This window comes from Candoia aspera, chromosome 7 (assembly GCF_035149785.1).
Source record: "Candoia aspera isolate rCanAsp1 chromosome 7, rCanAsp1.hap2, whole genome shotgun sequence".
NCBI lineage: Eukaryota > Metazoa > Chordata > Lepidosauria > Squamata > Boidae > Candoia > Candoia aspera.
In genome coordinates, this window is record NC_086159.1 from 2891346 (window position 1) to 2910029 (window position 18684).

The following is an 18684-nucleotide window of genomic DNA, read 5'->3' on the forward strand; positions in this document are numbered from 1 at the left end:
CATACCGAAGTATTTAAACCAAATTACATATCTCAGATGGGTGCGGATGAAGAGCTGCATAATTTTCGTTTTTACTTTTTATTGCCATGGCTAGGATCTAGAAATTATTGTATGGGAGTTTGTGCCCAAAGCCTTAAATTATCGAACTGTGTCCTTGAAAGGGTATTTCTAAAATTGGCAGGCTTCAAGGGAGAAGTGTCCTAACTCTTAAACACTATTGTATTCAGTTGGATTGTTAGGTTCTAAGTCTAAAATGATGCTCTTTTGAGCTGCGTCCAGTGAAGGCACTTCTTCAAAAGACAGCATGCAGGAATCTTCAGTCTTTGGCTGGCTTACCAGGGAAAGGCAGTGGGAAAGAGCCTGTCTTGTTGGGCCCCATTGCTTCAAGCAGTGTTTTTCAAACTTGGCAACCTTAAGATGTGTAGACTGCCTGGGGAAGTCTGGGAGTTGAAGTCCATACATCTTAAAGTTGCCAAGTTTAAAAAACACTGGCTTAAAGGTTAGGATTCCCATATCTGGACTGGAAGAATCCAGATACCCGATAGATGGTAGCACAAAGATAGTTTTCAATATCTCATTGCTAGTTCATCAAATCTCCTTGAGTTCACTGCCAGCCCCCTGGATCTGAAAGTCTGTCAATGGCTGAACACTGGTTCCTTGAAGCATACAAGTGATAATACAAGTAGCAATGTGAGTACTATCATTAGAAAAGCAGTAGTGAAAAGGTCTCGTTGTGCTAAGTGGAGCCATGATCTCTCATAAGCAGTCTTAAAAAAAAAAAGGCATGAATAGGAAATACAGTGATTAGTATCTAAAAATAGAGTTTCATTGGGCTGGAGATCCACTTTCACCAGATACTTCAGTTGGAGAGACCCAGCAAGTTTCTTGGAAATGTATGTATTATTGCCCAGGGTACAGAAATTATTAAAGTGTTAAAAGCATACTTAATTTTAGATTAAATTCTTTTGTACAAAATTTAGTTTAAAAAGGCCTTTAAAATGGAGTGGATGGTAAGACATACACAAATTCAACTATAATCATTACCTCACTTAAAATTGTGTACTCCCATGCTCTTAAAGACAAAAACATAGGAGTTGAGTGGGCCCTCCAATTTCAGAGTTCCATGGTTTACCCCAGCAGAAGAATTTAGAAACACTACGTAAAGGCTAAAATATTTTACATTTGATTTAAAATACTAGTGATTTTGGGCTGTTGAAAGCATCACATCGTTGGTTCCTAAATGCTTATAAATGTTGAAAAAGAATCCTTGGACTATTTGAAGTGAAGAGAATAATGGGCTCTGATTTTATTTCAGCAAAAGCAGCTTGAAATTGAAAGAACTACAAAATGGCTGAAAATGTTAAAAAGCTGGGAGAAATACAAGAACACAGATAAGGTAAAGTTGAGCATTTCCTTCAGCAATTTACTGAATGCAAAAGTACAAATTGGGTGCTATAGCATTGGACTTCCTTTTTTACCCATTTACTGTGATGTTTGTTATAAGGACTAAGTACAAAGAAGCTGGCTTTCAGAATTTCTGAAGTATATGTATTTGGAAAATGTTGTCCTTTAATTGTTGGAATAGGAGTGAAAAAACTCCTAAAGGTTTGATAAAAAGACTTTTTAAAAAAATCTCTTACAAAATCCACCTGCTTCCTTCCTTTCATTGTAGAAGCTGGCAGTTCCTGAGGTTCATTTGAAGGTTCAGGTGCTTCTTTGAAAAATGACATCATTTGGCCAAGATTTAATGGGACAGTGCTACAATCTCACCCCTTGGTAGTTTGTTTTGTGGGGCAGGGATGTGGGGCATTTTGAGTTGTTGTTCAGTCGTTAAGTGTCCAACCCTTCGTGACCCCATGGACCGTAGCACGCCAGGCCTTCCTGTCCTCCGCTGTCTCCCGGAGTTTGCTCAGGTTCATGTTCATTGCATCGGTGATGCTATCTAGCCATCTCCTCCTCTGCCGTCCCCTTCTCCTTTCGCCTTCGGTCTTTCCCAGCATCAGGGTCTTTGCCCGTGAGTCCTCTCTTCGCGTTAGGTGGCCAAAGTATGTGAGCTTCAGCTTCAGGATCTGTCCTTCCAATGAGCAGTTGATTTCAGGGTTGATTTCCTGTAGGGTTGGCTGATTTGACCTCCTTGCAGTCCAAGGGACGCTTAAGATTCTTCTCCAGCACCACAGTTCGAAGCATTTTGAGTTAGTATCCTGCTACTCATGGGTGCTGTGTTGCCAGCATTGCTCTACTCCAAGCCTGCTTTAAACTCTTTTCCTTTATAGAAACCTTTCCATTTCATGACCTATAAAAATGTATTCCTGAATATTAGAAATATATGATATTAGGAGTGGAGAACTCTTACAAAGTTACTAAGGTATGTAAAGTTAGTTTTTCTCCCCTTGAAGCAATTCCCGACAAGAGTCCTATATATGTGGCTATATAGTTCAATATTACTTTGAGGAAAAATTTGCACTAACTTGATTCTGTACTGTTGAGTGTAATTTTCAGCTAGCCACAGGGAGCGTTAAAACTGGTGCAGATATGATGCTCATCGTTGCTTCCAAAAAAGAAGGGGAAAATCTGTACACAGGAGAGATGGAGCACACAATGCTTTTCATGTGCTTACTGCAGCTGAACAAATCAGCATCATATCTTCACTAAAACTTAGTGCAGGCATAGAGAATAAGCTGGGTTTCCCATCTTCATTCGGGATCTGATCTTTCTTTGTGGCAAGCCAGTGGACCTTTTTATATGACTGTGGAGGTTTATGAGTGTGTCTGAACCTAGAATTAGATTATGAATGCTCCAGAATGAAAATGCCATTCCGGCTTGTTTCCATAATGCCAGCCTGTGATTTAATGAATGCTGAATCGTGGCTTAGTGGTATATAAACAAGCACAATTGTTTGCTGTAATCCCCTTCCTTCTTCTCAAGGGTTATCTTTGTCTTTGAAACGGAAAGGAAAGAAGGAACTGATTATTTTAAACGATAGCTTCTTTAGCAAGACAGGTTCAAACATTGTTTTTGATAGCAGAATCTCAGGCTGTTGAAGGACCATATTAAGTGTCATGAGACTTTCTATGGATTATGGATTGTCCAACCTCACATACCTCCTGAAAAGTGCTTTGAAAAAAATCCCACGTCTGCCTAAAAGGATCAGAGAATATTAAGCAGACGAAATTTGCACTTGGTATTTAACTGATCACCTTGAGGTTGTCTTTATTAACACTTGTAAATGTTACTGGTGGGCTTTTATTTTTAATTTTGTGTTTCCATCGATGTATGAAGAAAGTCTGTTCTGGAATTCTTTGCCTAAGCAAGTCAGAACATGCATAAAATGACAATCCTTTGCGTAAAGTCACGTTAATGCAAATCGAGGCTTGCATAACATAGAGGCTGCTGAAGGGGTAGGTTTTTTTTTTCTTACTAAAACGTGGTGGTGCTGGAAAAATCAATAATGAAGTTAATAGTGTAAGATGATGAAAAGAAAGCTTGATTGAAAAGAAAGCTTGATTTTCAGGAAGTGCACATGTTTCTGTGTAAGTGGCTTAAACTTGTTAGCTAAGGGAAGTAGCACAGTTTAACAGTAGTCGAAGGAGTGAGTCAAGGAGGCAGATAACTAGAGTGACAGAGTCATCCTGCAGAAGTGATTGGGATGTCTAGTACAGTAGGCACCTTGGTTAGAAAATGTCTTTACTCTTAGATTCCAGGCAGTGCCGGTTTTGTTCATATAGGGTATTTAGCTTGCAGACATGCAGATTGAAACCTATCAATGTGGGGAGGTGGTATAAGATAAAACTGAAACAACAAATATTGGCTAAACCTTTATATTTTAAAATCAAAACACAGTTGTTAACTTCTTTCCATGTTTATGCAAAACATCGAAGTAGGTAGGTAAAACAAATATGGAAGAGCTAATGATGAAATGGAGGATGATTTTAGATGGCAAGTAGGCCAAATTCAGTCCCTTTAGGTCGTAGTTGAGTTCCAGCTTCTAGTGATCTGAGATCTTTGTCTCCAGTGCAGGACCTACACATGAACAACTAAATAAGTATTTCCCAAGTTCCACAAAGGTGGCCATTTGCATTGTTAAAAAATAAATGACTAAATCCAGGGTTTCTTGTAGCTTGACTTTATCCTCCTAACTACCACTAAATCACTTTAAAAAAGGCAAAGCTTTATCTCTAGATGCAGTTGCTCCATTGCAGATATCTCTTAATGTCACATTTTAAAATTATTTTCCTGCTGTTAGAACAGTTTTGGATTAGGGGATGAGTGTGCCTCATGTTTTATGAAAAGTGCTCCGGGAATGAAGCCCCTTTTGCCAATTTGTGAGGTGACCCTTTCTGTCTCGAAGTGCTAATCATAGAATATGTTTGACAGTTTCACCTCAGTGCCCGGTCTTTTCTAAAATTCTGAGGAGAGAGAGCGGCAGAAGCATGTAGCAATGGTGAAATCTGTTCCCTGTGGAATCCGTTCCCTGTGGAATACTTTTAAAATAATTTATTGTATAATTTGGGTGGTTTTGATGAGGATTTTTGCGCGCTCTTTCAGTTTTAGCTCCCTGTGTGCAAACAAAAGGATACAAGCAGTTGGCTTAGCCTCATAGCATTTTGGGATAGAAGTGTACAATTAAGAATTTAAAATGGTTTGCAGATTGCATAAATACATCAGCAGGGAAGATGGAAACTTTTTTGCTTCTCCACCTGCTGCTTTATGGCTCCTGTCACCACCATATTTATATTTTGCATAATGCTAAGGCAATTCAAGCTGTCAATTTGCAAGTTAAAGCTCTCATTGTCTTTATGTGGTCATAACTTTCTGGATTCATGGTATAAAAATGTCATTGATTATAATCACATTCAAATATCTGTCTGCCGTGGTAGGTCTAGCTAGTGCCATTACAGATGGAGGAGCAGCCCAAAAGAGACATTGCCTGTCTGAGGCTGTTTCAGAATCTGATTGTAATTAACAACCAGTCGTTCACAGAATCTGAACTGTGAATAGTAGCTCAGATTCAGAAAACAATACCTTTCTTCTGCAGTACTGTGCTCCAAGTAGGAGATCAGGCACGGGACACCATACAGTAGGGAAGTTCTTGTGTGTCGAGAGAAGCCCTGGTTTTCAACACTTGCTAGGAAAACCAGCCATTTACAGAGTTGGTAAGTTGGCTGATAATGGTTGCATTTTTCAAAAAACCACCCTATAGCCAGGTCTGTGCAGGTGGCAGCATCTGTTAAATCTTGTCTGGGGTTGGGAGCTAAGCAGGCTTGGTTCTGGTTAGTACTTAAATTGAAGACCACCAAGAGAGGCCAGGTCTGTAGACTAGACAAAATCCCAGAAGAACTGCACACAGCTTCTGTACTGCTGCCAAATAAACACCCGCACACATGCACACACATACACACCATGAAATCAGCAGGAGTTGAGCGGTATTTAAAGGTGGTTTTACTTTTCTGTAACCTAGGGACACAGTACAGGTTGCAGAAAGCATAAAAACAGGCTAAACCTCCATTAATAAATTAGTTAATGTTACTGATAAATGAACTAAAATCAGCATAATCTTAATAGTAAAGCTAGAATCCTCCCAACTGAATAACTTCTTATTTACCTTCTTACTCAGGTTCCAAATGCATTCTAAGCACCAGATTTATAGGGTTTATGGCAATGAACATGATTTTGCAGAGTTCAGCAGAGAGATACCACCAATACCAACTTCATAAGTAGTAAATACGTATAGTGGACCTTGCTTTTGCATTTACAGTTTATTATTTGTATATTGAGAAATCTTTGGATATATTCGGGAGACGGTGAGTTCTAGTCCCGCCTTAGGCACCAAGCCAGCTGGGTGGCCCTGGGCCAGTCCCTCTCTCTCAGCCCTAGGAAGGAGGCAATGGCAAGCCACTTCCGAAAAAGCTTGCCAAGAAAACTTTAGGGGCTTGACCAGGCAGTAGCCAGGAGTCCACACTGACTTGAAGGCATAAAAAAAAAAAAGATGTAATAAAGGAAATTAATGTAAGCTAAACACAGTGGTGCAAGGTCTTCATTTTATGATACAGGGTCAGAGGCACTCTTCAGGTAGGAGCAATATGAGTATGTAGAGGATACCGTCCCATTATTTTTGACAGTTTATAAGTTATTCTCTGAGTAAACTGAGGTGAAAAATGGGAGTCCTTAATTGAATTCAAAATTTTACTTTTCACCTTCATCTTGTAACAGCTTTAATGGAAAAAAAAAACCAGGTTGAATTGAATTGCAGGGAAGAGTAGAAAACCCAACTGCAGAGTTTTGCGAACTCCTTGTTGATCTCTACTGTTGTTATTTTTTGTATATGCAGACTCTTTTCATCACTAATAAAATACGCATATTTTATTGTCTTATTATAAAAGTCCCTTCACTGGTATATTTTCCAGCTTTGATGGATCTTTTCAGCTATTTCCAGCCCTTTAAGTCTTAAAAGTTAGCATGGAAAATCCATATGACAGGAAATGTGTACATTTGTTTTATAGGATTGCCTTTATGTTTCACAATACATTTTTGTTTGACTTCCTGAATACACATCTGCCAATTGAAGTTTTATGTTTAACCCATGTGTATCATACAGATCTACTTCCCCCTCCCACTTCAGTTATGACCAGTGGCACGGGGGCGTCAGGGTAAAGAAAGTCGACAAGGTAGCCATGCCCATGCAATCAAAGCTCTGCATCTTTTTTGTGTTGCACCCACATTACAAAGGGGCAGGGCGTCAGTTGTGTAGGCATGGCTGCCATCTTGAATTTTGACACTCCTGTAATTAGAATACTCAAGTCCTGAATTATGCAGGTTTTTTTTTTTTTAAAGTGGGTGGTTGCAGCACTACAGTTCTGCAATTCTAATTTCTTAAGTCTTGGGTTGGGAACAGCTATAATTCTCCTCTTGTTCTCTAGGTTTGGTAGTGATTTGTCATACGGACAAATCGCTATGTCAGCTGTAATTCATATATGGAAAATGGATATAACGGTAACTTGCCCCAAAGAATGGCTGTAAATTAGTGTTCCTCAACCTTGGCCGCTTTAAGATGGGTGGACTTCAACTCCCAAAATTCCCCAGCCAGCATGCTGCGAAACACTGCTGTAAATAAATTCAGAGAATATAAGGCACTTTGACCTTTTCAAAACCGGTTTATGAGTTTTACGTGGATGGATTTTGTTATTATTAACATAATAGAAAGACTGATGAATGCTTTGTTACGTGGTCATGGTTTAATGATTGGTTTAAACACTAGGCTGAATTGTTTCTTGTATGATTTTGTTTTTTGTTCTTCTCTTTCTCTTTTTGTACATTAAAGGAAAAATATTTAAAAAATCTGTTTCAGAAAACAAAGCAACCACCACCACCACCTACCACCCTGAATCTGCTCATTCAGTGTTCTTTAATCAAAGTAGATTTCCCTGCCCAGAGTCTGCCAATTGGTCTTGATCAATTACAATGATCCCAGGTGAAGGCTATTATCTTTTCTTAAATTTTATCCATCTCCTATCAAGATGGATACATTTCACGACCATCTGTAAAGTGGTATTCCCATTTTCCAAGTAGTGATGGGGGTGGGAATTAAAAATTTGAATAGGGAGGGTGAAGTGGACATATACTGAGTATCTGAGCTGACTTGTGAACATGCTATTTGTATGTACAGTATAAAAACTGTACACTGGCTGCATGTCATTAGGAACAGCTGATGGAAAATACAATGTCTCTTTATTAACTCCTATCAATTTGGTATTTGAAGGATCAACATCTTTTTCATTCTCGCGTGCATGGGTGTGAAAAATAGCATGGTTCTGAAGGATTTAGTTTTCACTGCAAAGTTAAAAATAAGAGTCATGGCATATATTGGAATTGAACTGGGCTGGTTTACAAAATCTGCCACCATTTTCCCTGTACTATTTAACATGGTAGTTAAAGGTTTATAACTGAAATCCTTTAGGAATCTGTTTGATTTGTGAATTATCCTCTAAAACCAGAAGATTAAGGGTCTATTCATTTATCGATTTGTTTAAATGTTTTTTTCCCCAAATCATAATTTATTCAATGAGGATATCTCAACTAGCATCTATTCCTGATCTCAGTAAGGTCCTACCTGATGTATACATTTCAGGTGTGCATTTCAGGGTGAAGGTAGACGTAATACCGAAGGCGCATAAATAGACAGCTGATTCATTTCTCATTTTTCTTTCAGATGTTGCTAGTTGAATAAAGGAATAGGAAGAGAAGCATCTTAATTCTTCTCTTCCACCCCATTTTATTTCTTTTAAGAGGAAGGGTGGCATACAAAATAAACAATCCGGTATATTTTCCAACCTGGCTAGCAAAGGGGTTGAAAGACCAGTTGTAAGTGGGCACTAGATACTAACACTAACGCCTCAATCCTGACTTAGTGGCTGACGGTGCAGATCTTTTAAGCAGAGATTGTGTGTGTGTGGTAACACACCTAGCCGAGCTAGGCTGACCTTGAAAAGCTGAGCAGGATCAGACCTGCTTAATACTTGAATGGGATACTATCAGGAAAACCCAGGGCTGTCCACTAGTCTGGAAAATCGGTGGGGTGTGGGGAGGGGGAGGGAACCGCCCTGGAAGAAAGCATTGGCAAACCATGTCTGTCTGGTTGACAATAAAATTTCATGGAAGTGTCTGTGAAGTCACCAAGCACTGAACGCAACTTGAGAAAGACTTTACAGGTAGTCCTCGCTTAACAACCACAATTGGGACTGGTATTTTGGTTAAGAGAATCCAATCTGATTTTACTACCATTTTTGTGGTGGTCATCAAGCGAATAACCATGGCCATTAAGCGAAGCACGTGGTCGTTAAGCGAATATGTGGTTCCCCGTTGATTTTGCTTGCCGGAAGCCAGTGATCACGTGACTGTGGGACGCTGCGACAGTCGCAACTACGAACCAGTTGCTAAGTGGCCGAATTGCAATCGCATGAGTGTGGGGATGCTGCAGTGGTCATAAGTGCGAGGACTGATTGCAAATTGGTTTCCCAGCACTGTTGTAAGTCACTAAATGAATGGTCGTTAAGCGAGGACTACCTGTACTTTTAAAATAAACCCAATCATGGCATTTTGCATTGGCTGTAGCCTTCCGCCCAGTCCCAAGAGGCATCTCTGCCTCGAGAGAATTTCAGTAATAGCTCTGGGCATTGCAGTAGCCATCATGTTATACTTTCTCTCTGATTTATTTCTGTACGTGCTTATTACGTTTGCTTTTCTTTTTCTGGCACAGTTTCACAGAAGAATCTATAAAGGAATTCCATTACAGCTGAGAGGTGAGATCTGGTCCTTGTTGCTCGATGTCCCGAAAATGAAAGAAGAAATGAGAGATTATTATAACGTGAGTTTCCAAGCCCAAAAGTGAAATGTGGAGCTTTTATTTTATATAATGCAGCAAACAATACATGTAATTCAATTAGGGGGGATAAAACGTTATCATAAATGCCATTGTCTCCAAGGTTTTATCTCTTTTTTCTGGAAAGGTACTGACTCACAGTATATAAACCCTAAATCAAAATTACCCATTAGGCAAGAACCTTAGTACAACTCCAACTTAATTTCTCATGCCTAGGGATTTTTGTAGCTTTCCTTTTTTCTGCTGAAAAGATTGCAGATTTCAGTATTGCTTATCCATGTTTACACTATGCTTGCAACCAGTGCAGTTTCCCAGGTCTCGTTCTTTTTACATGATTTTCCCTCACCTGCCCTGGCTTATTATTTGTGTGTGTGTGTGTGTGTGTGTGTGTTGTACGCAATCCAGAGTCACATTGTTTGGGTTGGGTGGCTTCACAGATCTAGTTAATAAAACAAACAAATGTTGTCGGTACGCTAAGAAACAGTCTTGTGACAGCTTTATTCTGATTTTTAAATTCGCTTTTAGATTTGGTCTTCATGTTATGTTTATGCATTTCACGGTTTTAAATTTTTACTTTTTAACTTGGAAATCCAGGGAAGTTTTGAAATGAGGCAGTGGTGCATGGCGGTGGGGGTGGATACAGGAGTGAAATATTTATCTGCTACTGTTTTGCTTGGGGGATTAATAATTAGGTTAAACTCACTGGAGACTCAGCGTATCTATTTCCTTTCATCTTCATTGAGAATTGGCAGGAAATTGTGCTGTTGAAAAATTGTAATTTAGGGCAGATACACAGCCTGTGGACCAGAAGGTACATATAATGCTTCTTCCTAACCTGACATCCTCTGCATGTGCTGGGACTGCAGCTCTCAGAATTTCCTAGGCACGTGACCTCTAGGGTTCTGGAAGTCCTTACACATCTGGAGGGCTTCAGATTGGGAAAGGCATGTTCACTGAGGTGTAGAATCTTCTGCAACCTGCAGAAAATTCAGAGCTAATTCTCTTAACTCATGCCACCTCTGGCTTTCCACCGCATTCACTGATAAATAGAACAAATGTAAGATGTTCCTTTCATTCCTTTCACCAGGAGGTGTGCTTGGTCAGGCCAAAATGGTCTCTAGCGTCAGCATTCCGTGTCATGGTTCCTCCCAGATGTAAATATGGAAGCCAGCAGGAGGACGTGAATACCGTACACTTTCTCACTTGAATTTCCCAGTTGTTGCAGTTCAGAGGGATATTTGCTATGGTTGACTGCTTGTACTTGAAATCCTGTCTCTTGTCGGAAGAAGATACTTTGTAAGGGAGAAAATCTGTTATGCTTCCCTCATCTACAGCAGAACAGGTTTACCAGCTTTGTGAGAAGTCGAGTGCCATCAAAAAGGATGATGAATTTATGATGAGCTGTGAAGCCTTGGTATATATATTTGTTGATTGTTTCTCTCTCTTTCCCCCTAGACTTTAAAAACACAAGCAAGAGGGACCTCTCCAGATATCCGGCAAATTGATCTTGATGTTAATCGGACCTATCGGGATCACATAATGTTCAGAGACAGATATGGAGTAAAGTGAGTGAAGTTAAATCCACTCCTTTTATATGGTTCTCATTGCTATTTTTTTTTCCAGAACGACAGGAGATTTAATCTGTTCAGAAGGGTAGCAAAACTCTGGGTCCTCCTCTGCCATTGCTCATTACAAACAATGGCATTTATATAGGAAAGGCCTATCAAAACCTCCCTCCCACCCCCTTGATTCCAGCTTATTGTTCCTCTCTTTTCCGTAGGAGATCTGGACCCAGAAATCCATGTGATACTCTGGAATTCAAAGCAGAACCATACACTTCGGTATTTAAATGTTGGTGTCCATATAGGAAAAGCATCATTAGCAAGTTATCTGGAAAAGGGTTTTTGTTGTTGTTTATTCGTTTAGTTGCTTCCGACTCTTCGTGACTTCATGGACCAGCCCACGCCAGAGCTTCCTGTCGGTTGTTGCCACCCCCAGCTCCCCCAGGGACGAGCCCATCACCTCTAGAATATCATCCATCCACCTTGCCCTTGGTCGGCCCCTCTTCCTTTTGCCCTCCACTCTCCCCAGCATCAGCACCTTCTCCAGGGTGTCCTGTCTTCTCATTATGTGGCCAAAGTATTTCAGTTTTGCCTTTAATATCGTTCCCTCAAGTGAGCAGTCTGGCTTTATTTCCTGGAGGATGGACTGGTTTAATCTTCTTGCAGTCCAAGGCGCTCTCAGAATTTTCCTCCAACACCACAGTTCAAAAGCATCGATCTTCCTTCTCTCAGCCTTCCTTATGGTCCAGCTCTCGCAGCCATATGTTACTACGGGGAACACCATTGCTTTAACTATGCAGGCCTTTGTTGTCAGTGTGATGTCTCTGCTCTTAACTATTTTATCGAGATTGGTCATTGCTCTTCTCCCAAGGATTAAGCGTCTTCTGATTTCCTGACTGCAGTCAGCATCTGCAGTAATATTCACACCTAGGAATACAAAGTCTTTCACTGCTTCTACATTTTCTCCCTCTATTTGCCAGTTATCAATCAAGCTGGTTGCCATAATCTTGGTTTTTTTGAGGTTTAGCTGCAAGCCAGCTTTTGCACTTTCTTCTTTCACCTTCATCATAAGGCTCCTCAGTTCCTCTTCACTTTCAGCCATCAGAGTGGTATCATCTGCATATCTGAGATTGTTAATGTTTCTTCCAGAGATTTTAACTCCAGCGTTGGATTCCTCAAGCCCAGCATGTCGCATGACGTGTTCTGCGTACAAGTTGAATAGGTAGGGTGAGAGTATACAGCCCTGCTGTACTCCTTTCCCAATCTTAAACCAGTCCGTTGTTCCGTGGTCTGTCCTTACTGTTGCTACTTGGTCGTCATACAGATTCTTCAGGAGGCAGACAAGATGACTTGGTATCCCCATACCGCTAAGAACTGGCCACAATTTGTTATGGTCCACACAGTCAAAGGCTTTAGATTAGTCAATGAAACAGAAATAGATGTTTTTCTGAAACTCCCTGGCTTTTTCCATTATCCAGTGGATATTGGCAATTTGGTCCCTAGTTCCTCTGCCTTTTCTAAACCCAGCTTGTACATCTGGCAATTCTCGCTCCATGAATTGCTGAAGTCTACCTTGCAGGATCTTGAGCATTACCTTACTGGTGTGTGAAATGAGTGCCACTGTTCGATAGTTTGAACATTCTTTAGCGTTTCCCTTTTTTGGTATGGGGATATAAGTTGATTTTTTCCAGTCTGATGGCCATTCTTGTGTTTTCCAAATTTTCTGGCACATAGCATGCATTACCTTGACAGCATCATCTTGCAAGATTTTGAACAGTTCAGCTGGGATGCCGTCGTCTCCTGCTGCCTTGTTATTAGCAATGCTTCTTAAGGCCCACTCAACCTCACTCTTCAGGATGTCTGGCTCTAGCTCACTGACCACACCGTCAAAGCTATCCCCGATATTGTTATCCTTCCTATACAGGTCTTCCGTATATTCTTGCCACTTTTTCTTGATCTCTTCTTCTTCTGTTAGGTCCTTGCCATCTTTGTTTTTGATCATACCCATTTTGGCCTGGAATTTACCTCCGATGTTTCTAATTTTCTGGAAGAGGTCTCTTGTCCTTCCTATTCTATTGTCTTCTTCCACTTCCGCGCATTGCTTGTTTAAAAACAATTCCTTATCTCTTCTGGCTAACCTCTGGAATTTTGCATTTAATTGGGCATATCTCCCCCTATCACTGTTGCCTTTTGCTTTCCTTCTTTCTTGGGCTACTTCTAGTGTCTCAGCAGACAGCCATTTTGCCTTCTTGGTTTTCTCTTTCTTTGGGATGTATTTTGTTGCCGCCTCCTGAACAATGTCGCGAACTTCTGTCCATAGTTCTTCCGGGACCCTCTCTACTAAGTTCAGTCCCTTAAATCTGTTCTTCACCTCCACTGCATATTCCTTAGGAATATTAGTGAGCTGATCTGTGGGTCTTCCCTAATCTCTTTAGTCTGATCCTAAATTGTGCCAGAAGAAGTTTGTGATCTGAACTACAGTCAGCTCCAGGTCTTGTTTTTACTGACTGTATAGATGTCCGCCACCTTTGGCTGCAAAGGATGTAGTCAATCTGATTTCGGTGTTGTCCATCTGGGGAAGCCCATGTATAAAGCCGTCTCTTAGGTTGTTGGAAGAGAGTGTTTGTTATGCAGAGTGAGTTGTCTTGGCAAAATTCTATCAGCCTATGTCCTGCTTCATTTTGTTCTCCCAGGCCATGCTTACCTGTAATTCCAGGTGTCATTTGACTGCCCACCTTAGCATTCCAGTCTCCCGTGATTAAAATAACATCTCTTTTAGGCGTGTTGTCCAGTAGGTGCTGCTGATCCTTATAGAAATGCTCTACTTCAGCTTCTTCAGCATCTGTGGTTGGGATGTATATTTGGATCGCTGTGATGTTAGATGGCTTGGCCTGAATTCGAATTGAGATCATTCTGTTGTTTTTTGGATTGTATCCAAGCACTGCTTTAGCCGCTTTACTATTAATTATGAAGGCTACTCCATTTCTTCTGTGGTCCTCTTGTCCACAGTAGTAGATCTGGTGGTCATTTGATGTGAGATGGCTCATTCCAGTCCATTTTAGTTCACTGACGCCCAAAATGTCTATCTTCAATCTTGACATCTCACCCATAACCACATCCAATTTGCCCTGGCTCATAGATCTTACATTCCAGGTTCCAATGGTGTGTTGATCCTTAGAACATCGGATTCGCCGTTCACCACCAGCACCGTCGGCCGCTAACCATCCTTTTGGCTTTGAGCTAGCTGCGTCATCACGACTGGGGCTAGTTGAGCTCATCCTCTGTTCCTCCCCAGTAGCATTTTGACCATCTTCCGACCTGGGGGTCTCATCTTCCGATGGTATACCGACATATCTCTGGTTGTACTGATCCATTTAGTTTTCACGGCAAGAATACTGGGGTGGGTTGCCATTACCTTCCCCAGGGATCTCATTTAGTCTGACCTCTCTGTCATGACCTTCCTGTCTTGGGTGGCCCTTCACGGTTTAGCTCATGGCATCACTGAGGTGCTCAAGCTCCAGCACCACGACAAGGTAACGATCCTTTGCTGAAGAGAAGAGTTTTAAGTTTTTAAAATATGAACATTTGAAATGGAGATATATTTTCCCATATTAAATCCTGAATGCTGACTTTTGTTTTAAAACAGTCCAAGCAAATCTAAAAAAGCTGTAACCCTGCACTTCAGAAATGCCAGGAAGAACTACTAAACTATCTTGAATGGAAGCTTTCCAAAATTGCTGTGTTCAGATACCTGCTTGGAGTGTCTTTCAGAGTCCCTTACATTAATCTAAAGATGGTCTTTGGTAACCTCCCTTAGCCACATAAATAAATACCTATGAAGAAAATTCAGTACTTCCTTTAATATTCTTTTAGGTTACAGATATTTGGAAGCTATGAAAGCCAGTTACACTTTTTCCTGAGTTAGCTTCAGATGCAGTAGGATTACAGCGCTCCAGATTCACAACCAGAAATTCTGTCAGTTGTAGTTCCAGAGCATCAGAAGGGCACCAGGTTGCAGACGGCTTCCTAGGCATTACATTCCACCTGTGTTTACTATATGGTATTGCCTAAGCTCCGTTCTGCAAAACCCAAAGTACAAAGAATTGTTTAATTAGTTCTGTGAGTGTTCTAAGTAGCTTTTAGCCTGTGATTATTTTAGACAGTTGAACCCCCTCTCTGACAACCAAGCAGATAAAATTGCAAATCGATTTCTAAAACCATTTTCTAACCTCAGGGGAATTATCAGAACAGTTAGTGAAATAGCAACAGGGAAAAATAAAATGTCAGTAATTCCACCAAGCATTATGCAAGCCCTTAGATCTATCTAAATTACATGTTCTAATTTCTGAACACATTTTTCATTCACTTTGAGATGGTTCAGAGGAAATACCATATCATGGGTTAGCATTGCAACCTCCTACGACTAAAGCTGTATGCAGGTGAAGCCCATGCTTTTTCATAAATTGCATTCCCCCCCCACCCCCCGGGTTGGTTTGTTTACACAATTTGTGTTTGAATGGCTTACAACGAATACAGTGAACAAGACAAGAACAGTGATGATCAAGCCAACAGATTGTTAATAGTTAACGAGAGGCAATAACTTGAGAAAACGTTTACAATAAAACTTGTCAGAGAACGTTCATCACTTGGAGATAACAATAGTTAAGCAGTAGTTAAGCAAAGCGTCTACACGTTGTCAGGATGATGGTGATGGTTTCAGCTTCAAATGTTGGTCCATGGCCAGAGTGACCCTGCCTACCCACAGAAGGGAAAGGGATCATGTGGTAAGGATAAAGAAACCTAGTTAGCAAGTGGGGAAGGAAGCCAAAACGAGTTGTGAGGATTCGGCATACTCGCCAGGCACAGAATACAGACTGGGGCTAAAATGTGGGTGTGAGTGAATGGAGGGGGAATGGCTAGAAACGTGTGCCCCCAGGTTTCCAGGTTTCAGCCCTGAAAGATGATAGTTCCCCTACATCAGTGTTTGTCAACCGTGGCAACTTCTAAGACATGTGGACTTCAACTTCCAGAATTCCCCAGCCAGCATGGCTGGCTGGGGAATTCTGGGAGTTGAAGTCCACATGTCTTAAAGTTGCCACGGTTGACAACCACTGCCCTACGTGAAGGCATTTCCCTTTCTCCAGTGCCCACTGTCTTTGGATATAGCAGGGCTCTTTCCAGATAGGCACACCTTGCATGGTCCTTGATTTCCCTTGAAAGAGAGCTTTTGTAAGTATTTCACCGTATAACTGAATGCAGGTGTACTTGCCTTTATCACCCGTGCATGTACATTATAGATAGGTAGTTAATCGCTTTAAGCGATAGGCTGCTTTCCCTGTCCAGTTTGAACAGAAAGGCAACATACAGGTCAATAAGGAGTGTCCACTTTCCCTGTGACAAGCGGAGAGAGAGAACTGCTGTGAAACAACCCCCCCCCCCCGGTCATCAAAATGTGGGTGCCTGCACTGGGGACACAGAAGCGCTTCAGCTGCTTGCACCCACCGACCTTCCCCCCATATCGCCGCCCTTGGGGCCACCCTGCACTTTGCTGCCCTGCCCTCCTCTGGCCTTAGCTGACCTGCGCCGACTTAGCTGCCCCTGTCCAAAGCGCATGTGGCCTCCTTGTGAGGCTTTGAAGCGCAGGGCGGTCCCAAGTGCACAGAGCACCCAGATGGGCAGAGATAGGGGGGAAGATAGGCAGGTGGGGGGAGCTGAGGAGGAGGCTCGGGGCTGGGAAGGACCAAGCTGGGATTGGCTTGGATCAGGGTGGGTCCTCGCCTAACAACCGGGCGGGATTTGGTTAACGACGGCACCCAGGACTGCCGGGATTACCATCGCTAAGCAATGCCGTCACATGGTGTTGCACCTCATGACTGCATTACTCAGCAATGGAAAGTCTGGTCCCAATGATCGTCGTTAACTGAGGACTACCTGTAACTAAGTATCATCTGCATAATCCCACAAAGTAGCAGTCTAGATCTGGATCTCCTCCCAATACGGGACAGGACACATTTGGTGATCTTTGGGTTGCTTTATTCCCCCTGGCTTGCAGCGCATTAAATTATGCAGTATTCTGTATCTGAGAGATACTTACCACTGTGCAGGGCTGTTCAGATGTACAAAATGGGACTGATATGTAATTAAGCCAGCAACATTTTACATCAAGAGTAATTTTTCCTTTAATGTGGCTCTAAAACACATTAAGATTTTGCGTAGTTACGTTCTGTCTTTTCTCCCCAGGCAACAGTCTCTGTTTCACGTCTTAGCTGCATATTCCGTTTATAACACGGTAAGATGCTCTGTGCATCCATGTAGATCTGTCTGCATCTATTCATAGTCAGTTACATAGGTCACTCTTAAACTGTACTGAATTCATGGAAATAGAATTCTAAAGGGCAGCAAGAAAACAGTGAGTTTGAACAGACCTAATTCTGTACTGGATCATTTTGCCCATGGATGTAGAAGAAAATATTTCTGATTCTTGGCCAGATGCTATCAAAGCATGTTTGCAAATGCTTGCCTGGAAACATTAAGATCAGAAACTGTAAAAACAGTAGTAAATAAAGCTCACTGAGCCAATAAAATACTATATTTTAAGATGCATAAGAAGTTTTAACAGCATTATTGGGGTGGGTCAAATCCAATAAATAGTTGTGGGATTCTGGAACAGGCAGTTATAAATGTTTCTAAAACTGCAAAAATTCTCTCCCCCTTGTCTCTGGTATGAAGACTTGAAGAGGGGATAGCCATATTAATCTGTTGAGCAGAACAAGTGAAGTGCCCAATAGCATTATTAGGATAAGCAAAACTCTGTTAGTGGGCTAAAATCCATCACTTACTCTCTTTGTGTATAATTCTGTGGCTTCCTACTCAGAAATGTCAGATTGCATTCCATGAAACTCACAACTAAACTCTAAGTTAGCATAAACCCCTAAATGATGATATAGCCTTAATTTTGGAATAAGTTAATGGAATAAATTTATATGTGACAGTTAAGGCTAAGCCCAAATGCTTTGTAGGGCAGATGTTCAAGTGACTCAGTTTGAAAGGGAAAGAAATTTAATCAGAGAGAGCGCATTGTAGCATTGACTTCCTTCTGAAGTACCAGTGTTCTGTGTTGAAGGCTGTTTTGCACTAAGCAGTATTTCCTTATGGGGTCACCAGTCATCTAAACAGGGGAAAGGCATCAAAGATTACGTGAATCAAGCTAAAGACAAAGACTGAATCTGACCGAACACAAGCTAGAGCTGCTATTAAGGCCTACCTTGTGGCAGTAAGAGCGGCGAAACGTCAGTATTTCTCCGTTCTTATTGCATCCGCAGAATGCTGCCCAATGGCCCTGTTTAAAATTACACAATCGTTATTAGGTAGGGGCACATTAGCTGTGTCTCCCACCTACAGGGCCGTGCGGAGGAATTTGCTGAGCATCTGCAGGGTAAAATCGCTCAGATTCGGTCCAAGTTGGACTCTAAGCGTGGGGCAGAGTCTGGGGAGATGCTGAGGGAACGTACTTACCCGGTTATCTGGGAACAGTTTGATCCTGTTGGGCCTGAGGAAGTGGACAGGATCCTCCGGATTGTAAACGCCACCACGTGTCATCTAGACCCATGCCCTTCCTGGCTTGTGAAAGCAGCCCAGGAGGTGACATGTGGTTGGGTCCAGGCGATGGTTAATGCATCGTTGAGGGAGGGAGTGGTTCCGGTTGCCTTTAAAGAGGCACTGGTACACCCCCTCCTCAAAAAGCCA

General features: G+C 41.6%; 1 protein-coding gene across 2 annotated transcripts in view; it reads left to right on the forward strand.

The window, feature by feature from the left end:
- USP6NL (USP6 N-terminal like) overlaps positions 1-18684 on the forward strand; it is a 135248-nt gene that overhangs the window by 85024 nt on the left and 31540 nt on the right. For both annotated transcript variants that reach the window (XM_063309181.1, XM_063309180.1), the window contains 4 exons: positions 1316-1396; positions 9254-9361; positions 10832-10941; positions 17179-17227. In XM_063309181.1, coding sequence (XP_063165251.1) covers positions 1316-1396; positions 9254-9361; positions 10832-10941; positions 17179-17227 — 348 coding nt within the window. The remainder of the gene's footprint in view (positions 1-1315; positions 1397-9253; positions 9362-10831; positions 10942-17178; positions 17228-18684) is intronic.